The 27,912-nt window shown below is 44.2% G+C and overlaps 1 protein-coding gene across 4 annotated transcripts in view; it reads right to left on the bottom strand.

Annotated features, from left to right (window-relative positions):
• The window catches only part of USP28 (ubiquitin specific peptidase 28), a 977,853-nt gene that overhangs the window by 700,571 nt on the left and 249,370 nt on the right, over positions 1–27,912 (bottom strand). For all 4 annotated transcript variants that reach the window (XM_069614230.1, XM_069614233.1, XM_069614232.1 and 1 more), the window contains exons 7-9: positions 17,736–17,873; positions 17,055–17,128; positions 16,239–16,315 (exon numbers count right to left, since the gene is read on the bottom strand). In XM_069614230.1, coding sequence (XP_069470331.1) covers positions 16,239–16,315; positions 17,055–17,128; positions 17,736–17,873 — 289 coding nt within the window. The remainder of the gene's footprint in view (positions 1–16,238; positions 16,316–17,054; positions 17,129–17,735; positions 17,874–27,912) is intronic.

The following is a 27,912-nucleotide window of genomic DNA, read 5'->3' as shown; positions in this document are numbered from 1 at the left end:
TTTCCTATCAAGAGGTTGTTGGATTCCCTCATTTGCCAATCATGGCTAGTTTTTTCGATGAGGTTTCCTATCAGTTTTAGACCAAGACCAAGGCTCTGTGTTTTAGGCCCCTGTTCCTCGTTGGTTACTCGGTGCTGGATCATTTTGGAGTGGCCGTGAAGGCCTATCAGTCCGGGCTGATGGCCTTTCGGGACTTCCTTCTTTACGAAATCGTTTTTCCTGTGCTTTTTTGTCTGCTTGGTCAAAAGTATAGGGTCTGCATTTGTCTGTGGTTCGGTCGTTATAGGATGGTCTAGCATGATCCATCTTGCTAATATAGTGGATACGAGGGCCGCCTGTTGTGGTCACTGAGTTTTTGGAACTTCTTGTTTCCACGGCTGATCTGCTTGGGATGTCCACTTGTTTGTTTGGACGTGTGATTTCCGATAACTCGTATCCTAAAAACAAGAGACTGTTTCCTTCAATAGATGAAATTTAATGATTTTAGAATTGAGATGGATATATGAGTAATCTTTTCTTCCTGGCGTACTCGGTTCCACCATCCAAAGATCCTTGTTCCGGATGTATCTCAGGCTTGGAATTTGGGTAAGGACTTTGAGGATGTTGGTTCTATTCAGAGTCACACTGCCCACCTTTGGTTTGGTGCATTTCAATCTGCATTTCAATCTCAAAATACAATCACTTACAATTTGCTTTGGCTCCGTTTTTGAGTCCCTTTCATTTTCGGGTCTTGTAGTGCTTTTGATGTTGTTACTATCGAGTGGATTCTGTAGAGGGTATGATGCTGAATTTGCGACATCATGTTCCTCGGTTGACTGAGGTTTTTGAGTCGACTTTTCGGGTCATGTCTCCGAAGATGAGCTGGCTCAGGCAAAGGCCTACGTCTTCTCCAGATGTTATCACGTGCTCTGAGCATTGACTCAGTTTTCTTTTGATTCACTATGGGAGACCTTGATTTTATTGTGCCGGCAGACCAGATTTTTTGAGTTTTGTCTGGGGACGTCAGTGGTAGTGGAGACAGATCATGGATTAGGACTTTGTTTGGTGGTTCCATGGTGGGAGTTACTGCAAACACCTTGTTTACTTTTCTCTTCAGGGTTCTCCTCATGTTAATTTCAAAACCAGTCTTGTCGATTGTAAGCTTACTCCAATCCGACTGGTCGTCCACAATAAGCACTGGATTAGTCGCAATTGCCTTTCCCAGACTGTTGTGCATAGGGGTTAGAACTTTCTGCTGCAGAAAATCTGCCTCCTGGTGCTTTGGCAGTGGAGCTCCCTTTCTAGCTACAACTTTAGTCCGTCTCTTCAGGACTTGTAGACTTTGTGACGGAGCGGTCGTGTTATGGGCTTTCTTGGAGTTAAGGTGTACAATCGACTTTTGATGGTTGAATATGCCGTAAGAGAAAACCTTAGGATTTTGATCTAGACCTTTGTTGATCGTCCTCATACATCCTTTTGACTTTGTGTAGGAGAAAGGGTTGGATGCTTTCTTTTGGGCTCCTGCCGTTGCTGCACTGTACTTGTCAGACTGTGTATTCTCTTCTACTTCTATTATTGCGATTATGGCATCTAGAGGATCAGGGGATTGCTCAGACACTGGGGCGGCGTCACTCCTGCCTTGTTGGCCTGCCATTCTAGATGGCTCAGGATTGATGGAAGACAATGCTTCTGGATTTGTTTGGGTGTGTTGTGTCAGTCTATTGCCCTCTTCTCCGCCAGCTTTGTGTGAAATTGAAGCTTGCTGTGAAGTTCTAGTGGCGACCAGCCTAAGCGATTGGTCTATCCTAGCTGCCAGGGTGCCCTCGATCCCGACGATGTAGCCTTCCAGATAATTTAGCTTGGACTGCATCAAAGCTATGATCGATGTCTGATCACGCAGAGTGTCGTTAATACCCTCATAGAGCTTACTGAAAGGTGCCAACGCTATCGTTACCGTGGACATAATGTTCAGTAAGTGTACTTTTTTTTTTTAGGTGAGTCTTGTGATGTTGGATTTCGCTCAATCTGCGCATAGGGATAGGGGTGTGTGTCAGCACATGTTTTTTCTTTTGGCCCTCTGCCTTTGACCTGGCCAGGGTTTTTGCGCTTGGACTCGGGTGACGTTACAGGTTTTCTTGTCTTCAGTGGGGAGGCTGGTGGTACTAACTGACCCGACCCCTTTGAGCTCCTGGCTCTTTCGTTCTGTGACCCAGAAGCTGGTAGATGTTGTTTTGGGGATTTCACAACGGGGCTTTGGGTTTGTTGTTGGTTTTGTCGCAATACATCGTCGTTGATGATTTCCCCTTCTGGATTTGGGGTGGGTACAGCGGGGTCAAGGGACATTCCGGTCCGCCGTTGGTCAATTCCTACTGTTATTGCGGATTTGTCAGTACAATGCCATCTGAGTACCGGCGTGCTTACTATCAACATCGTGGGGATGTGAGGTTCTGAGGCCCGAGGGACAATGCTGGGATCCCCTATGATACCTTTTGGGGATGTGCCAGCTGTCTCGAGTTGCGTGAAGCTTGCCAGGATTTCACTGTCCGAGAGTTTGTGCTGGAGATTCAGCCGAGTCTCAATTTTCTTCTTGAAGAAATCATTCATGGCTGCCGCTGTAAGGGGCTTGATTGGGCCTTTCTTCGGGCCTATTTTTTTTACTTGGGGGTACCTTTGGTCTTACGGTCAGTCTTCTTCTCATCTTACTGATGTTATATCAGTGAGTTTTGGTGTGAATAGCGGGTGTCAATTTGCGATCACCCTCAGTTTGAGGTCCTCTTTTTTCTTATTCTTGGTTGTGTCCTGGCACTCAGCAGCTTCGAACACTCTGCACGCCGTGTGCTCAACCAATTTACAAAAGTCAAGCCTCTTGGAACTACGAGGCTCTGGAGAGGACTCTACCCCCCCATGAGACTCGCAAGAGTCATGGCCGTGTGCAACTGCAAGAAACGAGGGGGACTTCAGCTTAGATGAGTCTGCGGTAGTTTCAGTGTTGTTACGGGCTTTTTGAGCACAAACTGGGGTGTCCCATACCTCTGTTGGGCTCGTTAAATCATCCCGCTCAGGCATCTTGTGCACTTCGATGGTACACGTCATTTTAGTAGAAAGAAGATGTAGGTTCAATGTTTGGTCAAAGGTGTAATTTGCACCTTCAACAGAGTTCGTGACTAGGTGCGCGGATCCCTGGCAGTTAACAGCCGCTGGAACACAAGGGACGGTGAGGGACAGAATGGGTTGGGTGAAAAGTGTCTGTTCCTCGTTGCTGTGCGTATCGTCCGACATTGGATCCTCTGATACAGGCAAACGGGCCGAGTGCCCCGCCTCCAGATGTAGCACGGGCGTAGGCCCAGCCTTGATGGAGGGGGCCCAACGGTGGAACCTCACCTTGTAGCGGTTTCACATGGCCCGTAGGCGCCAGGCTAGGCATAGAGAGAGATGTCAACAAGAGAGGTCTCTCCACGTACAAGCGGGTTAGGCGTCAGCCTTGCCGTCTTTGTTGGAAAATCCGGAGAATAGTCGGGCGTTCCCGAGTGAGCAGTTAATTTCGTTACCCGCTTGGGGGCCGAAAGTTTCTCACCCCGCCTCTTCAGGTTAGTTTTGCAAACGTTCGATTCCTTCAGCGGCCGTAGGACGCGGCGAGAGAATTCCGCCTCGGTCCGCGCACAGGGACAGCCAGCAGGTAGGGCAGGAGAACAAGGAAGGACAGGAAGGGCAGGGAGGGCAGGGGAAAGAACAGGGATAAGGGAGCGAGGAGGGCAGGGGAGGGAAGGGAAAGGTGAGGGGGGGAGCATTTCTGCATCCACATCAACAGGAAAAAAGGGAGGGAAAGGTGCCGTACCTGCACACGCTCTGGGGCCAGGGCCACTGATTAGCTGGGTCTTCGACTCTCTTGAATGGTAGTGTGTGAAGAGTCCTCCATCACGCGCAGACGGTGAAGTCAGGTAATTACTTGTAGTGGCTTCAGGCTTCTGACAGTAACTCGTGGTTAGCACAGCCCCTCCACAGCCTGCCAAAGTCTGCACACACTGCTGCTCACTCCGAAAGTTTTCAATGAAAGGCACTTTAGAACGTTCACCAACTGTCCATTGTCCATCCGAAGACCAATCAGGACGCTAGCTCCTGTCCACCATCTTTACCTGGGAAAGTTCCATGACTGAATACAAAGCGTTAAGGATTGCCAACAACACATAGACGATCCATAAACGAACTGAAAATTAAATACATACCCAATTCATATTCCCCAGCCATTATGTCTCCATGCCACTGTCCCAAATGCCTCAATCCCATTACAGGACCTGACCTTATGCCGATCTCGCATTACAGGACCTGACACCAATGAAAGGGAAGGCAGATCCTTCAAGAGGAAGGTGCTTATTTCCATATGTAGTGATGGGCAGCCAAACAGAATTACCCCACCTCTCACTACTCAATGCACTACCACCAAACATTTCTTCTGTCCTGATGAATGCCTTCCTACCTCAAGCACTTTAGATCAGCTTATAATGGCTGGAACACATCCGTGTCGACATCTCTCCCTCCAGTGTTTAATGCCCACACTGCTACTTTCTTGAGTTGTTTAAATCAACGTGTCTTTGTTCCAACCACATCAACATGATCCCATCAGATTGTATGGGACAATTATGTTGTATGTTTTTGTCTCACACAAAATGTTTTGATGACAATGTTTGTTAAAGCCACCTACCTTTTGTGAAGTTGTTTTGATCCGGTTTAATATTTATTTGGGTCTTTGCTCTGTATTGAATCACTTTCTTTTGGCAAACTAAAATTCATTTGGCTACAAAAGTGGCATCAGGTGTATGATTCATTGCCAGGAGCCCCATCGATTACACTATATGTAGTTATGGGGCAGCACTGGAGACGAGACCGTATATGGGTGCTTGTTCTGCAGCAGTCTCCTGCCTCGCTTCTGGGGTAGTGTGCGAGGCGGAGGCATACAGAGATTCTGATCCCGGTGGTGGTGTGGGGAAAATCCCCTAAACTACCCCACCATGCCTCAGCCAACTAGCATGCTTTTCAATGTGGCCACTTATAAAGAGGCTTGTGTCAGGTACCTGAGTAAATGGACAGAATAAACAAATATTTTTAGCCCCATCATTTTATTTTAATTATTTGAGGTGTCATGTTTATTTGTTATTCTTGAATTGGTTTGGACCTTAACCTCTGTTCTCAGAAAGCAGACGGGAACCCAAGCCAAGATGGAGGGCAGAAACTAGAGTCTTGATTGGGTTACAGGAGAACAATGATCAGATCCCAACATTTTAAACTGCCTTTCATTTTAGAAACCTTCTGAGCAAGTCATGTGTTTTGGTTCCCTCTTAAATATTTGGCATAGTTCCACTTTGAAAGACACTTGAAACCTGAAGACTTCACCTTACTTCAATATTCAGTATACCAGATAAGAACTTCAGAAAATATAAGAAGGCTAGTCACGAGTCAAGTTTAAAAGCTAAGTCCTTTTGTCAAGGCACATTCAGCTTCAATACAAACTGTTATTTCCTTGTGAATTACTCTGGGTAGCTAGGGGTTAACTTTTCAGCTTTTCAGGACTTTGTGAATTGTATTTACGAGTTTGCCCATGTCCCCCATGTCCGTTCTTGTTTTAAAGGGATAAGGAAGTGTCTGGCTTTACACGCGTGTCAGTTTATTTACATTTCCTTACTTACCTCAGAGTTTTATTCTCGTTGTGAGCCGTTTGTAATCAGATGGCAGTGCGGTGTCGCGTTTGGCACGTTTTCCTTTTAAAGAAGAGATGCAGTTAACGGTGAACTGCGGTCGATTCGTAACAGGAAGGTGAGGTCAGAAACGTCCTTTTCCAGATGGGCATTTGAATGAGGTAAGCTCGCGCATGTCTGTTTTTTCATTGCTGCGCGCTGTTGCTTCTTAGTATTTTAAGCGCAGTATTTTTTATGAACTAATGTTTGTTGCCAGTAAATATAACGCGAGTTTCGCGGTGACTGAAGGTAGTTTCCTTACAAACTATTGAATTTCATTTTAAATACAATATATATTTATAAATGTTTGAAGAAGGCGCCAATACAGCACAATAACAACATTGCAAGAGATTTCTTTTCTGTTCTTCCATCAAGAGAGTTTCATGAGAAAACTAAGTAGAGAAGTTCTCAAATTTCATTCAAGGCAATGTTTTCCTTTCACTTAAAATAAAATTGAAGAGGAAGAATTGCATTACTTCATTGAAAAAGAAATATTTCTTGTTGACTGGAACATTCCTTTTATCTACATTGAGTTGTATTCAAGTTATGAGATTTGGCATACATTGAGCCACACTTTAAATCCCAGGAAGGGGAGTTCACTTCAAAGGTGGGCAGAGGAATATTCTTCTGAGCTTTAACCCTGTGAACTCATTTTATGTTTGCTGCATCTCAGAATCAAAAACAGAAGGAGTACAAAAACTTTTATTTATTGAGATGGTGTAAATCCTTTTAAACTCAAGTGTTTTTTTTTTCCTAAGTTGGATCCTGGTGTCAATTCAGCATTCTGAGTAGGGTTTATTTATGATGTGCCATAAGAACTCATTTACAAACAAAAAGCTATTTTCCTCTGGGCATTTGTAGAGGAATTTCAGGTAAAGAATTCTGATGTTATTTTTAATATTAGAATTTGTTTAAGAAAGTTAAAAAGTACATTGAATGTTGTATAACTTCTCATCTATGCAGAGACCGGATGAAGATTGAAGATCCAGTGTCTGAGTTTGTTATTTTCTCCACTTCCCCCCTAGGGTGTCTCGAACTTAACTGTTTAGTTAAGTTGAGAGCGCAACATCTTAGTGGGAATGTGGGGCTCAACAGCTCCTGCGTTGGATAGAAGATTGGACATGAGATCTTGAAGCAGGAGTTATGTAGCCAACCCAAAAACACTCCCTGTGCAGTATTTTTGCATGGCATTTTCCAAACCAGATAAGATATTGTTAGGACCACAAAGGAAAGTGTTGGCAATTGTTTGAACTAAAAGAGAACACTGCTGTAGGAAAGCCAGACTATAGAAAACACAAGGTTTGTATTGGAAATGCTCCCCCAGCAACCAGGAGGGCAGATAGTCTGGGTACCATGACCTCCTGCGATATCCGGAGCAATTAGGATCATGGATTTCCCGAACTGCTCTGCCTGCTCTGAGCTTCCGCTGCCGTGTTCTCCTCTCCAGCTAGGTGAACTGCTGATAGGGAAATGTCCTCTTGAATTCCCCAGAACCAGTGCTGCATTGCTTCTCTGCACAGTGGTAGTGACCCTACACCTACTCTCTTGTGGAGGTAGTACATGGCCACCATTTTGGCCATCGTTATCAGGACATTCTTTCCTCGTACAGAGAGCAGAAAGGCCTTCAGCGCTAGTCGGATTGCCCTCAGCTCCGATGGAAACTAACAACCTCTGATTGTCAGATCATTGGTCAAGTGCTCCCCACCCTGTGAGTGAGGTGTCCGTAACTACTGTCATCTCCGGCCATGGTTGTCAAAAAGGTTCTCTTCTGAATGTTGTCCTTCCATGCCCACCACAGATGATCCTATGCGACTTTGCTCGGAACCTGAAGAAGTTCTGACATCCTGCCGTAGAATTGGGGCCATTGAGTCCTGGGAGCCCACGGGAGGGATGTCAATCTCAGACGAGCCTCTGGCACCAAAAAAATGCAGGATTCCATGAAGCTGGGCAACCTCAAAAAGCCAAAGGCCGGGAGACAGTGGGCACTCTGGAATTTGGTGACCATCTGCAGAATGTGTTGAGCCCTCGCATCAGGTGGCAAGGCTTTTCCCAAAGATGCATCCAGGACTGCCCCGATGAATTGGAGCTTTTGAGATGGTATCATGTGGGACCTCTTGTAATTGAGTGAGAAGCCAAGCCTGTGGAGAGTGGCAGGTTAAGGGGAGATGTTCCAGGGCCTGTTCAGGAGATCGAGCCCTGATCAGATTTCGCAAAGGCACCAATGCATGCTGATTTTCCGAAGCGATAGCTTGTGCCGAAAAATGGAACCGAAGCCAAGGGTCCCTGCGGGTGCTATATGTGCAAGTGGTGACGTCGACATCGGGACGGAGGTCCTTGAGGGAGATCGATTGGACCGGCATTGATGTGCAGTGCCCACTGCTGAAATTTTATTCTGAGACAGATCAAGCTGAAAATGGATATATCAAAAGATGAGGAATATGTGGGAGGACACAATCCATTCGAAAGAGGTATACTTTATTTAGAGGAAATGCCCAGGGGAAAAAGGAGGACAGCATTGAAGAAGGGGTTCATGAAAATAGCCAGGAAAGGCTGAAGAGGGCACAGGTGGAAATGCGAAAGAGGAAACGGATGAGGTTAGAGGAGTGAAGTGGAAGGACCAAGAACAAACCTGAATGGAGACTTAAGGTGGGGTGGCTGTAAAAGCAAATCGCAAGCTGCCAAGAAAACACAGAAGGTGGCGTTGGAGAGATGGTGTCGAGAAATAAGAACAGGCAGAAAGAGGACACTAAGAAAGGAAGAAAGACAGAATGGGTGAGTCAAGACATTGAGGAGGCACAGCAGGAGGCGAGAAACGGCAGAAAGGAGAAAAGGTGCAGGAGAGATGCCATAGACACAAAAAAAACATTGCAACTCATCGAGGAAGTAAGCAAAGAAGCTCCATGATCCCATGATCCAACAGAGGAGTTAAGTTGATTAGGCTCCTTTTCGAAGATTTAGGAATTTATCACACTCTCACGTAGCCTTGAGGGTCATGTACCAAGGGGGCATACTGATATCTTGGGAGTTTGGTTAGTTACGATATTTTCAGAGAGCTTAAGGGGGTTTCAGGGAAAGTCTATTGAGAGGTATTTTCCAGTTGGGTTGGGCCCTTTACTGTTTTGTATGCAGAGTGATGGTTCCCTAATCCATCATGGTGGAGATTTTCGGCAGCTGATTGGATGGGAAGAACATTAGCAAGTGCGATTGGTCCATTTAGAAGACCGAGGAGTTAAACTGATACTCTCAACTGCCTTTCATCTTCCTTCCTCAAGCAGGAAGGTCCTGTGTTTTTAAGCTCTCCATGTTAAGGTCACATTTCAGAATTCTGTGTTTCCAGTCAGGATCTAGGAGATTCAGGAAAAGCTACAGCGTAGGGCAAGACATGAAGAAACATTTGGTGGGAGCGCAGCGCTCTAGTTCACGTTTCTCTTAAGGAGCTGAAAGTTCTGAGGAAAAACCTTTTTCATTGTGAAGTTATATTTTCTTTCATAGTTTAGGTATTTAGTTAAAGAAATACAGTTTCTGAAATCATCAATTTATTGTGTGTTTATAAAACATGTCCGGAAATCGTTTAGATCAACAGTAAAACTTCAACAGTGATCGCGCTTTGTTCATTTTAAAGCATGAACTCTAGTTGTAAAGGGCAGAAGTGCGTCAAATAAAGAATAGTGTTTTCGGAAAGTCTGTTATTTCATAGTGCGCATGACAAAGGAGATAGTGTCCCGGAAATAAACCATAAACTTCCAACTGAACAATTCCGCGAGCAAGCGGTTGAAAAGCAAAGTATAAATCATTTTAACATTGCAAGTAGGCAGCGCAGTGACAACGAAATGACGCTTAGCATAGGCGATTTAATAAACCTTGAGCGTGCTGGTCGGAAGAATTTCCCGTTAATTAATAGAATTTTTACCCAGCCTAACGAATGCTCGCATGTGCCCCAACTATTGCAATGCTTGAAGGTGATTAGTGTCTTTCGGGACACCTAGTAACTGAGTTTGCGCGTGGCATTGCACGCTATTTTCTCTCCTTCGCAATTCTAGTGGTTTCATTTGAAAGAAACGGCCTTCTTGTATAAAGTTAGAAAAGTAAAGTTTTGAGCATAGAAACTCATTCAAAGTTGAACCATATGGTAAATGCAATTTAAAGGCTAAACTGAGCCAAGAGACTCATTCAAGTTAAGGGAACTCTGCAAAATGATTCCTGAAGATAATTATTTTGCAAGAAGATTTCTTCAATTTAATTAACATTGCAACGTTATGAATCCTCGTCAAGGAAAGTTCTTCAGGGAATCTTGAACTATAAATCCTCTGAATATTTACTCAAATCCAGAATTTAGCAGAGTCAATCAGTAATGTTGCAGTAGTTCAACTCATTGCTGATTCCGGATTTTCACCGAGAAGATCTCTGAGCTATCCAAGGAGATAAAACAGTTATAGATAGTGTACTGGGATGGGGGGTTTTCGAGTTAAGAACTTAATGTAACCAATTTGTTTTTCACCCCTCTGCAGATTCACAGTGCTTCCAGTAAGAAGACAGAAATATGTTTGTTATTTTATCCACTTACCCTTTGCCCCGGTTGTTAAGATTTTCCAGCAGTTGACCACACATTTTGGGGGGACCTATGGAGTTCAGCAGCTCCTGCAGACCAAGGATTTCCAGGACCGGACAATCAGTAAAGCTGGTGATGTGCTTTTGGAACAATATTTACTAATCCAGAGGACTTTCACCAATTCGGGAGGCAGAGTTTGGGAGCAGGACATGTCCACTTGCTTTTTCAGCTGTTCCCCGGAAATCCATCCGGTTTTCCATCAGCATGTATCGTGCTGGAGGAAATCCTGCTGAAAGGACCACCTTATAAAAAGGGATGGACTCCATTGGAATCCCTGGTAATTGTCTCCTGCAATCATTAATTTCAGGAATAATGTGCACCTTTCCACCAACATAGTGGGAAAAATGACTATTAGAAGGCAATTTCTTCTTTGTTTCATTATTCACTTTTCCACTACAAAGTGGTAATTAGGAAAATTGCACAGAGTGGATTTTTGTCACTTCAGTGGTAATGGAGGTGGTATCCTCTATGCAATTTACTCCTCAAATGAATATGAGCCACCCCACCTTATGGCCTTACCCCGGACTAGCATCTAAGCACATGTGGGCTCTGAGACGAGGGGAAGGGTGGCCCTAAAATTCAAGTATAAGAAGAGGGCCTGAACCTTCAGAAATAGGAGCCAAAAAAGAGGTGTAGCGACACAGGAGCCTACAAAACTATGACAGACTGAGAAATGGGGATATAGGAAAGGGGACCTGAATCGAAAACCACAAAGGTCAGACACCTTGTTGCACCACAAGATTGTGGTAAAGTCAGACACCTTATTATCTCCGGAGGCTTTGTTATTTTGGAACCCCAACTCGAGGACAGCCCGCTGTTAAGATCTAACTTGCCTCTGTTGCCCAAACCGAGGTTAAAGACAATGCGTGATGATGTATCCTTGAGATTGGTTAATTGGAGAGGGGCCACCCAGGCTTTTGAACAGTATTCGTACTCGATAAGACCGTTCTGACCAACCCCAGGAATATTTAATTATGAAGCCTGGTGGAGGTTAGGATGAGAAAAAAAAATAAAGTTCTCTTACCAAATCCTTAATTTTAATCTAAACTTGTGTGAGTCTTGTATGGATCCAGCTAGGCACCATAACTTTCCTTTTGTGCACATGTTGCCTTGGTTGATGTGAGTTCTTTGAAGCTACGTTCCCCAGAAGATAGACCTCCATCTTAATACCAAATGCGATTGGCTTGAGTAGCCTTATAACATGCTGTTGTGGGCAAACCGTGACGGATTGGTATAGATGCCTATGGAGCCTCATTCCTCTTAAAACTCTGACTTAATAGCCAAGTCACACAGGAAAACCACAAAGATCCCATGTTGCCAGAGACTCAGCCTTGAGGGTGGAGCAAAAAAACAAATGAGGTGATGGATGGAACGTTTACAATTAATCTTAACCTCTGGCATTGCTCTGGGAAACTCTCCAGACCATTGTTCTTCGCCTGCTGAGCCATTACAAAAGGGAAACGATATGAAAATAAGGCTTGGTTCCACCCCAAAAGGAGCATTCCAGCCCAAACTGCTTGGTCACATCCCTTCTTCATGAGACCTCTAGGGATCTATGGCAGTAATTCTAAAAGCAGCCAGTAAAATGGGTGCAAATGGGAGCAGCAGATGAGGGAATACAGGTCAGCATTTGCATTGGGGTTAATATGAATGAATGCAAAGGGAGACAGCAGATTAAGTAGTGCAGGTGAAGGCAGGAAAATTAAAATGACGACAAGTGCATTAGGCCTTCAATGGCAAAGCAGAATGTTTGCAAAAAGACAGTGGATTCAAAGTGCATTATACATATGAAATTATAAGAAGTCCCATCTGTGTAAAGTGTCATTGAGAAAATAACCCATATTAACTAACTTCCCCACTTAATAAAACCTCTTAACTAATGAGCTCTTCTGGTTAACAATGCAATGCAATGTCAGTAAACACGGATAGAAATTCTGCCTTATTTTCCTCTTTCTTTTCGCTCCATGGAAAGAGATGCACAGTAAAAAAAAAAAGAAAAATGAATGAACTGTCTTTTTGTGCATTCTGAAACCTCTTGTTTGTGCAGGAAATAAGTTGATACATACATACATGCTCTTGTGAGTGATTGGACAGTGGAATCAGGAGCCTAGGAATTGATGCGAAACGTCAGCGTGGAGGCCGCTCTGCTCTTAATTGACAGGCAGATTAATTAAATAGGGGGTGAACTGAAGCGCTGGGCTCTCTTCTTTCCTGCGCTTCTGCTGGGTGCTTCTGCTTTGCTGCCGAGGGGATTCAAAGGCAGCAGTCCTAGTCTGCTTGGGAGCCCAAGGCCACTTCTCGGGAGTGCCAGTGATAGTGTGGGGCTTGGGAGGCTTTATCACAGACAGGCAGGAGTAAAAAGGGGTCACGCAGATAAGACACAGCTACTTCCAGTCATTATGTAAGTAGTTGTAGATTTGAGGAGAGCGTTGGATAACTGCCAAATATCTCTGTGACTGGTTAGACAAGAATAGGTCATTATTTTCACTGGGTCATTGTGGTTTATTTAGCACACTGGGAACTAAAAAAAAAAACGTTTTGCAATGCACTTTCTATATTTTGTCCCTTAGATAACCGCAGCAGTGCCGATCAGTTGGTAAGAGCTCATAACTGTTACCATGAAATGCAATGTTTTGTTTCTTGTTTTATAAAAATAAAAACTGCAATAAAAGAAGCAAAGTTGGTGTCTTTTTTTTTCATATGTCTGATGATCACTATTTCAGTGGGGGAAAGTAACTAGAAGACACGTGGAGATTACATCACGGCGATAAAAGTGTTTACCGATGGAGGTAAAATAAGAAACGAAAGGAAAATATTTATACAAGCTAGAAAGCTGGTGTGTTGTATGAATGTATTCAGCCATGCATGCCAGGGCTGAATGGGGCCCTTCAAGGGCGTAGGCTAATGACGTAGATAAGTCATTAGCACAATTTATACACAATCTATAACATCATTTATCACCTTACCAGGTTCCCTCTAAATGTACTAAGTCTGGGTGGATGCCTACAGTCAACCCTAGTATAGGGCATAGTTACAAAACGCTGAAGATTTGTCTTATCATATAGGGCAGTGTTCACCACTAATTTACCGCCAGAATAAGATAGTGCCAATTTACCGCCAGTATACCACGATACTAATTTACCGCCAAGTTAGGTAATAGCCCAAAGACAAATCCTCCTTCATATTACAAGCATCACCAGACATGTTTCAGCCTCACAAACCCAAAACATGTCTGGGGATGCTTGTGTATTAGTGTAGAGGGGACCTGGCCAAGCAGTTTGGGGTGGGCTGCTCCAATTGGTGGCAGTACCCCACTGATCTGCATATGGCTGGACCTCTTTTGCAATGGTGCAGAGCGACTAGAAAACGGTGTTGAAAGTTGCCCAGAGCAGTGACAGTGGTTCAGATTTATATAAAACCTTCCACCAATCACTTTTCTGGTTATTGTTTGACACACTATATACTCCTATATCCATGATTGATAGATAATTATTGCATATCTTCATTACAACCTAAATCTATAAATCAAAATGAGCGTATTCAAGCTGACAAATGCCATATTAACTTCAAGATGTCGGTGAAACCATAGGATTGTATGAAAATGCACAGGCAACTGAGGGGTCAGGAATGAAAGACGGACACAAAGTTGTCATGTTTTTGGTTATAGACTTTTATTCAAATTACAAGGGTTGGAAAAATGCCTCTTTGACCCTATTCTAAGAGGAGTTTCCCTACCTAAAACTAAGGATCCGTCTTTGTCAGGATGTCATAAATCAAAAAGCCGCCCTTCTGTCCAAAACATTCTAGCCTGACCCTCGCACTAAAAGGAAATAAAGTGACAAGGGAAAAGTCTATGACCTGGTATTTGCAAAAAGGTGTTCCTTAAATAAAAGTAAAACGGGTTCAACGTAAATGTTCTCCAAAATGGAAAAGACCTTAATTCCAGAGGGTGATTCCCTTCCTCTGGATTCTTCACAGGTAAGCGTCTAGGACTAACAGTTCTTTATGCCTTCTTCGGCCCACAACAATCTTATTAGATGAACACAGTTCAGTCTGGTAATTTCTCTTGCAACAAAAGTTCCTTCTTTTAACACAAACACTGTTTCTGTTTAACACTCCTTTTAAGTTTGCAATTAGCCTGGTATACTCCCCTGCCAGGACTCATTATGCACTTCCAACTGCCTGGTGTGTTGTCCTGCCAGGAATACTCACGCTCAAATGCCTGTTGTACTCTTACCAGGACTTCTCTTTGCATTTTCAAATGCCTTACAGTTCCTCTTTCAAATTCAAGTAGCATATACCCTTCTTGCCTTGGTATATCTACTTAATAAACAATTCTCACTTTTACTTTGCTTTCCGCAATCTCACAATATTTAAAAAATTCTCTGCCGTTTCAGTTTTGTAACTTCCCAACATTCCAATTCTCTTCAGAGATTTCACCGAAATGCCCGAGGGTCCCCACTCTGCTTTGGTAGACTCACCTGCATATTGAGTTTCCAGGTTTCCTTGTACTTACGCAGGATAACTTCACTGCAGGTTCTCCACTCTGCGCGGCTCTGACATCTGTCCAGGTTCTCTCGTGGCTCTGCTCCTGCATGCTGGCTTTTCTCTGGCTCCCAGTAAGGATGGCATCTCTTGGCTGCCAGATGCCGTGGGACCTCCTTGTGGTTTCTGGCGCCTCGATGGCCCACCTCGCTCGCACCACACTTCTTTCCATCTTCTCTGCTAGCAATACCTTACACCTCGCCACACCGACTTGCAGTTCTGCACACCGGCTCGTGCCTCCAGCTTCTGTGCACCGGCCCATGCCTCCAGCTTCCATCAGCCTTTCCTGGCGAGATCATGTCTTCTTCCTGTGCATTATACCTCAGCGCGATGATCATTTTTAAAGGTCGCATGCACAGGTGTTTCCAATCACTAGTATGTTCACCCCTCTTGTTTCTCAGTATCAATTCCGTCATCTTCCTCGCAGTACTCGAGTGGTAATTGAAGTCCACTGATATTAATTGAGGATGTAGGTGATTAAAGGAATAAAAGTCCATTGATGGATGCATGATTCTTGAAAGGTCTTTAAGGAATTTACATGGAAGATCAGTTAATACCTGAAGGAGAACTAATATGACAAAAAGCCATTAGGGTATTGGGCAACAGGGAGTCTCCCTCATGGGAAAGTGGAGAATACAGCGTCTTATCTAATGAAGGGCGATACACCATACGATACTCCCTCATAAAGCCGCTCACAAGGCCAGGATCAGGTAGCGGCTGCCGTCGCCAGGCCACATGAGAGGAGGTTACGGCCGGGGAATAACTCAATTAGATTCATCACACAACCTAGGAAAGCAAACATACTTGTCATGCAGCTACTATAATCATTTTTATAAGGCACTTTGACAGCAACTCAAAGCCTACGTGGATTGGGATTGTCAAATGGATAATGGCAGGATTGAAGCAAGCAGTCTTTCCCAATACATTCAATTACCTGTATTACATTTTCAAGATTCAGGTTGCAGACTGAAGGGAGAAGAGTTTTTCATTAAGGAATCCCAAGTAATTTAGGCTTGACTGCTCAGCCATTTTTTTTGGTGTTTTTATCGATAGTGAGGTAGACCACAAGCAAACTTTGATATGCAGCTGTGGATAGGTTGCGCTCCTTTGAAGACAGGGCTGAAGAAAATTAGTCTTAAGACCTGAATCCATACATCTCATCTTGTAGCGTCTACCACAATTGTGACCAGCTTGCAATTCATTCTTAGACCCAATGTAATGCTCAACAAGAATGGGAATTTGCAAATTCCATCAACCTATTATATGGTATGAGTATTCTGTTTTTTGGCCACTGGAGCCAAGAGTTGCATACTCAACACATTTAAAAAAAACACCCAACCTAAATCTCAGAGAAGAGTATTTGACACAGCACCTACCCTCATGGATGCCTTCAGTCAGGAAAGTGCCATAGAAAAGCTGCACCATGGGATTTTCAGATTTGTCCCTCGGTGTACTGCAAAGAGAAAATCCAATCAATACCAGGCAAACGTACTGGGCTGAAAAGGTGACTGTATGGATGCTAATATTACTAGTAGACCCAATGTTTAGAATGATCACCATGCTAAAGCTAAGCTTTACAGCGTTACAGACATTTATAGAGCATGCCTCTGACATGTATACAACATTGTGGGGCAGAGTGTGCAAGCGAAGGCAGTGGCAGCTGGATGGAGAACAATGGAAGATGCTTTAGAAAAAGACTAATTGATAAGGATTTACACTTTATTGCAGAGGCCAGGAAGAAGGCTGGAATGAATATGGAATCAAAGTATAAGCAGGATGAAGGGGGGGAATATAGTGGGGTAACAAATGGTGCGAGAAACCAAGCAGTTTTTTGGGGTTCATATATGGTGTCTACAAAGTTTATATCAGAGTGAAAGTTCAAGGGGTAACCGAGATGGGACACTGCAAACAATGACAAACAATGAGGGATGAGATTAACTAAAAGCTAAACTAGGTATGTATAAGAAACAATAGGGAAAGACGGCATCATGGGTGAGGATTTTGGTAAAGAGATGTGAACATGGTAAAAGATAGAAGATGAAGAAAAAGAGAAGGAAAAAAAGCTGAAAGTAAAAAAGTGCCAGTCCGAATGTCAGGTCATTTTCTCTGATGCAGCATAACAGAGCAGAAGACATTGCTCTATGCACCTTTCTTACTAAAACATTGCCATATAAAATAAACCAGCAACTCACTCCACGTTTACAGCCAGTTGGAAAGCATCTTCCAGCCAATCCAAGAGTTTGTGTGTAAACTCACTCACGTCTTGCTGTTAAGAAAAACGTAAATATAAATTGATCTTTGCAGAAAGGTGAGACATTCAAGCACATGTTTTGCAATGGCAAACCGGGGTAGTATTTGCATTTACCTTTCGTGTGACAAGCATTACTCACGCTAGAAACACTTTTAGATTACCTGAAGAAACATGCCATAAATCATGTGTGCTCCTACATTTAATTTCCTTACTTAACATGTTAGGTACGTAGCCCCAAGAGTGTAAATCTTATGCAATATAACACTTCAGGACCCCCAAAGGCAGAGGTTCTCTTGAGTACTCGTTTGGCAAAGCACTCTTTATTTGGAGCCTAAACTAGTTGTATTGACCCCAAAATGAAATGCCATTTTTCTGCAACAACTTGAAAGACAACTGACAAACTTTATAGGGATTGGGTAACATTTTTTTGAGCATAGGGTTATTTGAAGGGTGGAACTGAAAAATGCAGGTTTTCATCACTTTGGTCTATTAAAATGCAGGGCATCACATGGATCATCAGGAAGTTTAAATCATTTCCCCCTTTTAGAGTATAAAATAAAATGTTTTAAAAAAGGTTTGCAAGTATCTTTATGAAACTCTGCAGAATTGAGGTCCAGCTTACCTGCTGTGCTTCAACAGAGAGGAAGGCATCCTTTAATAGCTCCAGGGCAGCAGAGGGATCAACAAACTTGCAGTTTGAACCCACCATAAGAGCAAAAAGATACTGAAGTTCTTGCATGAAGGCAATGTTTCTCTTTTCCTGTGCAAATAAAATTAAGCAAAAACATGTTAAAACATAAGAGAAAATTACATAGTAAATCTGGAACACTGAAAATTAATCTCGTTTATCATAGCTGCGGGAATCTCCAGTAAAAGACAGGCTGTTATTCATGACCCATACAAAGTCGAGGTCTACACATTTAGGAAAAGCCATACTTTAAAATGCCTATTGCGAGTCTTATAAGCCACAAGTTTACAATCCAAATCCATCTTACTGGCCTCCGGTATAGTGCTTGCTAAACTCATCAAAGTTACAGTTTTATAAGTTCTACCAACTCATAAAGGCTCTTTGGCCCCATTATGTTAAGGTCCCAGACCTCCAGACAATCTTTTAGATAACATTTGAGGCAAGCTCACTTTAGGGCAATTGGGTGTGTTCTAGCACTGCGGCTTCTACTTTATATTCTGTGTAAACCGGTAGTTGGGCCTTAACTGTGACCTTTCAATGTGTGCATACTATCCCAGGCCAAGATGGTAGTTCCCACCCTACATTCTGACTGACTTGGGAGTGTACAGGGTCAGTTGCTGAAAATTCTCAACTGCCTTTCATTGTCTTCTGCCCAGCTGAGAAGGTCAGGGGTTAGTAACTTCCAGTTTACTGGGCCATACTCACTTCAAGATGCCACTCAGGAAATGTAATCTTAAGAAACTCAACAGTACAGAGAAACAGGAGATTTCAGGAAGCAAGAAAACTGGACATCAAACGTATAAGCCAAGTTGAAGTTATTTATTTTTGCCTGTGCTCACAGAAAATAACTCCTTGTGTCAATATTGTAGAAAGATATTTATTTAGAAAATTAGGAACCTCTTTCCCAACCTGAAGTAACAGTTAATTTGCTACTTTGCTGTTTTTCTGCCTTTGCGAGGTTCGAGTGGTGCTGGGAAACCCTTCGTTCTCTGTCGCTCAGGAGTCAAGAGTTAATGAGCAAGCAGCAGGTGACACTTCAGTGTGTGTTTGGTCACTGTAATTAAGGGCCGGCAGTGTAGTGACTCAAGAGTGTTTAAGCAGATATAGTGAGCGCAAGTGTTAGGGGTAAGATTTCAATATTTATGATAAATCTTCCTGACCTGTGTCAACCTCAGAACATTTTTCTTGGACTTGGTAATTATTTTACATTGTCCCTAAGTGAGTGGGAATCTTTTTCCCCCTCTCCTAGTCTTTTGCTCTTTTTATGGCTGACCTTTTAATGTCTCTCCATAGTGTATGGTTGAAGTTAAAGTTTCCTACAACTTTGGGCTAAGGCTGGGCTGCCCCTTTGAGCTCCCCTGTGAATTTCCCTTTCATGTACTTTGGTGAACTACTGTTCCCAAGTAGTAAAGAGGGTTTTTCATCCCCTTTACATTTTGTATAAGTGAGCCAGCAGACCCCACCTTATGTGGAGTGTTTGGGAGATACAATGCATCACATTTCTTACTTACCTGTAACATATTTATTACCATGGCTAATTTAATTGAATGGCTGGTGGCAGTGGTTTTACCTTTATGACTTTTAGTCTTTATTACTCACAGGCTGATGATTCAGCCTCAGTAATGCACAGAAGGGCCACCATTCTGCCAGAACGGTGGGTTTCTTCCTTTTCACAATTTGTAAGTTTTCTTATAATTTCTGAGGTCTTCCCCTGCCATTCTAGGCGGAAACCGCTTCAGTGGACGTTTTGTGTTCGGCTGGAATACTTTGTATTCCCTGCCCAGGCTCCAGAGTGTCTGAGAAAACAGGAATTATATTTGCCCTTTCATAACGCACTTAATACTGAAGACCATTTTCTAAGTGCGAGACTCAGGATTCAAACCTGTGTTTATATGAGTTGTCTTGCTTCCAAGACAAATGTGTTGCCCCCCGAGCTATCCTCCCGGCCCAGGCAGCGAGGAAGGTGTTGTTGAGACTTGAATGTCGTGAAGATATGAGAGACCTCCGTCCCCAAGTACCACACAGAAAGAAACCAAAGCCACTCTCTGCGCAGTCCTTGAGGCCACAGGTGGGAGATGTTGAAAGTCCGGAACCACAGAACACTGGAGACCCCGAAGCCACTGCAAAGGAAACAGCAATAAGTACCACGCAATAACAGTGTCTACTAGTATGGAAGGAGATGGAGAGAGGCTTACCAAGTGATGGCAGTAACAGCACTGCTAACCATACAAGGCTGGGGCAATAGGATTCCGGGAGTCACGTGAGCAGCAGCCCCAGGTGATGATGGGGGTGATGGAAATGCCCACTGTGCTGTTGAGTTGAAATGGCCCACCTGTGAGTAAGGCCGAAGACCAGAAGTCCGTAAAGCACTCCAGAGGCTGAACCAAGGAAAAACTAAAGTTCGGATAACAAGGTGCCAGAACAGGAGGGTGATCCAATGAAGTCAGTGGGACAATCCAGAGTTTGTTACTGGTAAGAAGCAGTCCCAAAGCAGAGTACCAGTATCCAAAAGGGCAATCCAAAGAAATCCGTGTAGCAAAATCCAAGGTTTCCAAAGAACAGTAGCAGGTAAGCGGCGCCAAACAGAGTTCCAATAAACAGCTGTGAAGCGATGATCGTAAAGTGAATCACCGCTTTAGTACCCGCTGCTTCCTGGTCACGTGACGCGCAATAGCATCACGTGAACAAGGTTTCGGATCACATGAGTGGGAGCAGGCAGCCACGTGACACAGAAGCGCCCGTCTCCCGTTTCCAAAGCGCCAGGGCAATTGCCAATGGAGAAACGGGTGCGATCGGGACTGCGCAATGCACCTGGTATGCCGTGCACGTCCTCTAGGGACACCCAGCTGCACACGTGAGTAGCGACCCTTGTGATTGATGTGCAGCGAGGATGCGGGACATGGTCGAGCTGTGGGGACCCCAAGGGTGTTAGTGGTGTGTGCAGGATGCGTGACAGGTGTCCAAAACTCAGCAGCCCTTTGTCTTCCACCATGCCTGAAAGGACCCAACGCCAACTCCTAGCGGGTGGCTGGCTATCCTGATTGGACAGCCAGACGACCCCTTTCCGTAAACTGCAGGGAAAGATTGCAGAAGGTGTGCTATAGTTCCTGATAAATACTCCGAACCTGGAAGCTGCTGATAAGTCGACCACTGGAGCTGAAACCAAAGAGGAAGATTAAGAAAAGACATCTGTAGCGATTTCCAGCGACCAGAGAGTGTACTGTGTAACTGGAGCCTGATGCAACCCATCCTTCCAATCGACTTAGGGGTCCCGAATGCAACAAGTCCCACCCAGACGGTGGTGGGACTCACTAGTCTCAAGAAGACCTGCATCTTGATCCATCCCACGATGGGCAGCGACCTTGCTGGGCTTCAATAAGCCAATACCCTGGGACCTCGAACCATTGCTCAGCGCATGGTCTTCCGAAGAACGAATCGGTCTGAAAATTCAGTGGCCGCCTCCTGCTTCTGCAGAGACACGATTCGAATCCCTGAAGTCCCCTCACCAGAGTGCAGGACCGAGAGAGCGAAGAGAATCTGACCGGCGATATTTGTTCTTCATCTGGCTGCTGTAAAAAGGCACCAAATCCAGAGAATCCATGAAGTATCCATTGCGGGAAACCTCCCCCGACGACTGCTGCTGCAAGTTCCCATCCAGTGTCCAGTTCTTTTGTCTCCAGACCAAGAATCAAGGGTGGTTCATCCTCAAGGCATCCACTCTGAAGCTCTTCCTTTCTCCTGAGGTACTGTGTGGGCTTGGGTACTACTTACCTTAAATCTGGTTTGCATCCTGTGAGGCATAGTAGGTGATTTGTGTGGTTGGGAGTTTGCCCATACCACTTGCCCAGGCCTCAATGCTGGAACACAAATAGGGAGTCTTGTCAGAAGTCCCTTTAACTCTGAAAGTGAATACTTGTTGAAAATCTTATGGAACTCTCACTTTCTGCAATTGAAAAATCTATCTCAACCTGCGTACAGCTGGCTCCTAGAACACTAGGGTCCATCTTCTGCCTCTGAGAAAACTCATGCAATAGACTGGATAAGAAAAGGCTTCCGTCTTGAAAATTATAACAAGTGTAAAAGTACTTACTTGCTGAAAGAATTAGTGTGGTAACTGTATTTCTGTGAAAGAAGTTAGTGTGTTCCTAAGATATACTTACCATTGAGTTGCATATTGTGCCCTCTAGAAATATATAAGTGACTTTGAATGGCGTTTCTTCTTAGTCTCCAGTGATTTTACCGAGCATGTTTTATTCAAGACAAATAGGCATTTTTCTTTAAGAAAAAAATATATGGGGTAGTAAGGGGTTAAAATAGGTGGGGTGGGGGAGGGTTAAAAACATGGGGAAACATTGGGCTGAGCCCCCGACCCAAATAAAAAGAACAAGAAAACAAAATCGGATTTTCAGTAATAATGTTCCGGTAAAAAAAAATTAGAATACAAAAAATCTTCGGTAAAATCTCCCTTCTGAAAAGTATTAAGTGTTGGTACTGTTTTATGATCGCTTAACTGAATGAGTGTAAAAGCATACCAACATGGTTTACCTACCTTGAATAACATTGTGTTCTTAAATCGTAATTGGGTTTTGTGCCCTCTAATCTGCTTTATACAGACCTAAAACAGTCTAGAAGTTAATATTGGTCTTATTAGTTGCTTGATGCCCCGTATTTAACCCTTACTCACCTGCTGCTCTTCTAAACTTGAAACCCTTGGTTGTGCTTCCCTGAATTGCTTTACTGCCAGTCTAAAATAGTTTCATAAAGTTCTTACTTACCTTAGAAACTGTATTATACACTTCTTAAAAGTATACTGGGTATAACTAGCTATTAGACAGTGGATAGTTATGTACCCATAGGTCAATTACTTAGCTTGAAATACATGGGGTTGTTCTTAAAGCGTAATTGGGTTTTGCTTTCCCTGCTTTGCTTAGAGCATTCTAAAATAGTTATTGAGTGTTCATACTTGTCATTGTGTAGCTTAAGCCCCCTCCAGAAAGTATATGAGTTGATTTACTAGCTCTGAACTGAGTTCTAAGAAGTAATGTTGCAAGTAATGTTGCAAGGAGTATACTTTTAACAGGGTTGGTTTATTATGTGCTTCGTAACTGAGTGTCACTGCATGACTGACGGGGTCTACTACCCTTGAAATACTGATTGTATTATAAACATATGCCTAACCTGGTCTTAATCCCAAAATATAGTATATTACTATCCTGAATGTCTAACATTAGGTTTGATTCACCTTGACTTGCTTCTTGCCCCTCTAAACAAGGTTATACCTTGGTTTGCATACCATAGGTATGGAGTTTGTTTGTATATTCTGTGTATATGATGTTATAGTACTTACATACCCAAAATTCACCTTGGCCTACTTGTATTTAAATAAATCCTTTATTTTTACAATACATAGTGTTTCATTGGTCGATATGTATGCTACAATGTGCTAGTACCAAGCTACAGCCCTCTCTCCCTCCGAAGATGAGCCTGTCTGCTCTGTCCATAGTACTGTAATAAAAATGCAAGTTCAGCGCGGTATGGTGGAAACTAGCACTGTAAAAGGGGAGAAGGCTCTTTCTGATATATGGGAAATCAAAGGCTTAAAAAAACTAAACTGGCACATAGGTAAGTATAATAACGCGTAGTGGTAGAATGAATCTCAGTAAGATGCCCTAAAAAGCTTGCTTCTGCTTTAAACGTGTGCATTTCGTTTGTGGCAAAGACCGCTCCAGCTGGTAAATTAGTTCAGAGTATGAGATCCCAGGCAAGCGTTAACAGAATTACACAATGGTTGTTATTTTTTTAAAAGTCAACAGATTAGAGCTACCAGGTTTCGCCTGAGAAGAATACATGACCATTTTATAATTAAAAATCATTTATGAAATGCGATTTTCTAATGGACCCAGTAAAAACCACAGCAGTTTCAAATCACCCTGATAGAACGTTTTCCAAGAGAAAAGGATTAGAGTCCTCCCAATATAACATTTTGTGTAGCAACTGTTCTCAGTTGAATCAGGATGAAGTGACCAGGGCATATTATTAAAGTTCTACTGGTCGCCTCAAATGTTTCAATTACATAATTTTGTGTTGTGGGAATCGGGGGTGGATTGTGATGTCACAGGGGATACTTGAGGGTGGTGTGCAAAGGTCCACAAACCCAATCATTGCTTGCAATGTATGTTTTATAGGGGTTCAAAGTGCAAGATCCAATCAAACTTGTGTGCTGAGATTTTTTCATGTCGTACTATCGCAAATGTTAACTATTTTGTTTACTATTAAAGTTCTTAGTTTAGGGGTGTTTATGTGACAGCGCCTTTTCATGCAGTTCAGTTCCACAATCTGTTTGAATTTGCTGTCCAAGCTGCGTCTGGGGCCCTGAATAAAAATGCATTACTTCTTGCACCAGCGTACACTCCTTTCCGACTACTATTGTTAGTTTTTGGTGAGATCTACGAGGTGACCGGCGATACATTTTTGTTCGCCCCAGTGAGATATCTCTGCCGTTTGACCGCGGCACGCGAATTCCAGCCGCGCTCCAATAGGAATGAGGGACAGTGTGCATTGGCCAGTACAAAGAGCTCAAACCGAGAGGTCACACCCCCAAACCCCTCTCCACGCTTATTTGTACCTATTCCCACCCACCCTAAAAGATTCAATGAACATTTTCGTTATACGGTGCGCATTTAAATTCCAGGCTTTGAAGTTACTGGCGATGAAAGGACGTCATACCCGTGGACGCCACTTCCCAAAAGATATTAGGTCTGCCGTTGCGATAGGGGGCAGGTAGACTGTGGCACATCTGCGCTAGAGCAGAGGGTTGTGTAGTAAGTAGCGAACCTTGTTAGACAAGAGTTGCGCGTAGTGCAGGCAATTGGTATAGTTGCGTCCCTTTATTTGATTTTTGGGGAAGAATTTATTTGGGGTAAAAGCGCACACATTTGTGAGTAGCAGCAGTTGCATTCTTGGTGCTGTGAAAAGTGATCATAGCATTTGTTTTTATGTGGCTGTGGAAAGCAACTTAACTTGTAAAAAGTGCAAAGCCGCGTAATGCCAAGTTGCCGGTGTAGTTCAGCGAGAAGAAGAGTAATCGCTTTTTCTAACACACTGTCAGGCTTCATTGTTAAGATGGTGGACCTGAGGAGAAGACCACTTCTATATTAATATGATATAACAAGGCATGCCTGTGGAGAAGGCCATAGTGTTCAAGTATTGAGTGAGAGGTGTGAAAGGGTTGGTCCTGCAGAGAAGGCTGGAGCGAGCAAAACTAGGGGGAACTGAGTGAAGTGGTCAGCATAAAAATTGAGTGAATGGGACTGAAAGAGAAGAGGAGAATATCTTAAATAGAAAGGAATAAGGCAAAGACCATATCATCCTGTTGGTTAGATGTGTCGTTCAATCATGTGTGTAAGAAGTTGCCCCAATACAGTGATAAAATAGCAAAGTACCATTTCGAGTGGGTGAACGACACAGTGGGCAAGTGTTATAAAGAGTGAGCCGGAGAGGGAACGTTCAATAAAGATATTATAGAAAGTACGTACTCTTACTTAGCAGCCACATACAAAGGAGCTAAATTTAAAGAGGCAGGATGTTCTGGGGCTTTGGAAATCATATGGAGAAAAGGAAAGAGGAGGAGGAGCAGGGAAGTGCACCACTGTCATGGTTCTCTACTGAAATGGTGCTTTAGACAACTCACTGTATATTGGATTTGGGTGAAATTTGTGTTTATTTCTTTCCTTTATGGAGTTGACCTTAACAGTGTTATTTAGCATGTGGACACTTTCCCAAGCCAAGAAGGAGGTTTAATCCGGTGATCTGATTAGATGGGTTATTCACAAGGTCAGCTGGAAAATATTCTCAACTGCCTTTCATTGTCCAGCTGATAAGGTCAGGATCTAGGAAGCTCCCAAATTGAGGACTATACCCTTGGGACCGGTCAGGATATGTTCTGAAGGAAGACCGTGTTTACAGAAGAAGTCAATCAAACTAAGGAACCTGTGCAGCAGTCTTCAATTTCAAAGCTAAGTGAACTAGCAAAAGAAGATATTATTTACAACATATGAGAGAGATTCTCTTCAGTTTCATTTTAAAAGTTTATTCTGAACTATTTAGAAATGGGTAATTGACTTAAGAAGGTATAATTAACATTTGACAGCCTGTGAATGCTTGAACTGTGCGCACTATTTTTTCTTTTCCTTGTGCGCTCTTTTTTGCTGAGCGTTTCGGTTCATTTTTTCCTCCGTTGTTGCGCAATGTAACAATCAGTTTGTTGCAGTTCAGTTGCTAGGAATCCTCTGGGGTGTGTCGGTTTACACCAGAGAGTTTCCCTCGCCATAAGCAGTAGCTTTTTTTCAAGCCACGCAATGTATATGCAGGGTTAACGGCCGCCGAGCATGTCATTCTAAAACCTCTTTGATTTCCATAGAGCGGGAGCGCAGGTGATCAAAACAAAGTCAGTTTCTATATTTATGCACGCCCGTCGCATGGAACATTATTACGGCCTGTCATCTCCGTCGCTGGGACTCTCTGAGCAGAAGCGCTGAGCCTTTCCAAAGTCAGTTTCATTTCTTTTTCAACACGCGGGTTGCATGGTGACATGCTTCCTTTTCCGTGCAGACAGGAGAGCTCAGGATTTTGTGGTCTTCAGCAACAGCAAGTTCAAAGAAGATGAGTTTAGTTACACAGAGGAGTTAACCCATTAAAGGCTGGTCAAGAGTTAAAGTTACAAAACAAAGGTAAAACTGTAATAAAACGGTTATAAAGGAGCCAGAGACAATGGACTTATTTTGCAGTTAACAAAGGAAGAAGAAAGTGAGCACAAAATATAGAAAGGATTAAAAGGCTTGGACCCAAGTAGTTATTTAAAAGAAAGTGTAAAAATTAAAAAGGTGGGGGGCGTGGCCTGGAGCGCCAGCGATATGGCTGCTCCTTTAATGGCTCCTGTTGGAGTCCCGCAGCATCCAGTGAAAAAGCAGCCCTTGCAGCGGGCATTCAACGATAATCCATGAAATCATGAGAGGCTGAGGCACACTTTGCAATCTTATGCGACTGCTGACCACCATGGAACCCCTGAAATAGACCATGTTAATGTTCCCCCCGTGGGCCCAAGGTACCGCTCTCAAGATGGCCGCCAAGAGTAACAGCCCCAGTCTGATGTAGTGAGTGGTGGGCAGAGCGACTGCGAGGCAGCCTGACCGAGGAAGAACAGAGGGAGAGCCGAATAATCGCTCCTCGTGGAGTCAGAACGAATCTGGTGGATCAGTGGATTGATTGCCCCCTTCCCTCACCAGCCCCTAGCAAAAGTGAGTGCTGCGGTGGCGCCCCGGAGGGTAGCGATCCCCCGCCACTGATGAACCGGTGGTGGGAGTAAGGTGAGCCTGCGGATACCGGGGAAGCGATCCCAACGCTGCCCGCCTGCGCGGGGCCGACACATCATCGGAGAGAGGCTGCAGAGCTGTGCCGAGCTCTCACCGACCTTCCTCGAAGCGGGACTTGTCCCGCGCCAGAGACAGAGCTGACGAGACCCAAGAGCGCCGGATACAGGCGAGTGGAGGGCCGACCTGGGTGCCCCCTGCATCTGCGCCGGCCTTGCGAGCCTGGCAGGAAGCAAGCGGCAGTGAAGCCGTGGAGGGAAAGACACGCGACGCACCGGGACCCAGGTAGGCGTCTCTGAGGCGTTGCACGGCCCGCTGTCGACTGCCCACTCCTGATCGGAGGGCGGGGTGGTCCAGGCTGGCCCAATCCAGACCCCTGGAGGACTGCCGCTACCCGGGGCAGCCTGGACAGATTGAAAGCCTACACTCCGTAACAATCCTGGGAGGGCCCCAGACTTTCTCTCCCTGGAGGTAGCAGAGTCCATTGGGCCTGCAGTTGGCCCCCTCCCTCCTCTAGAGGCTCGGTGCCAGCGAAGCCGCGAAATGGGTTCTTCCCTGCCGCTCAGGCCCTAGGAGATAGCTGCTCCCTGAGCTCCTTCTGCAGTGGAACTTTAGCGAGGTGGGGGAGCCAGCCCGGCCCAACAACCGCAGAGCTACAGTTCTGAGCGGGCCCACCCTCTGAGCACCCAAGCCTACCACACAGTCCTCAAATTAGTCCTCCGGCCCAACAACTTCCTGGGGCG

Source organism: Ambystoma mexicanum, chromosome 9, assembly GCF_040938575.1.
Source record: "Ambystoma mexicanum isolate Mex_15411 chromosome 9, UKY_AmexF1_1, whole genome shotgun sequence".
NCBI lineage: Eukaryota > Metazoa > Chordata > Amphibia > Caudata > Ambystomatidae > Ambystoma > Ambystoma mexicanum.
The sequence above is the reverse complement of the archived record's forward strand: the minus strand, read 5'-3'. Positions and strand labels throughout refer to the sequence as shown.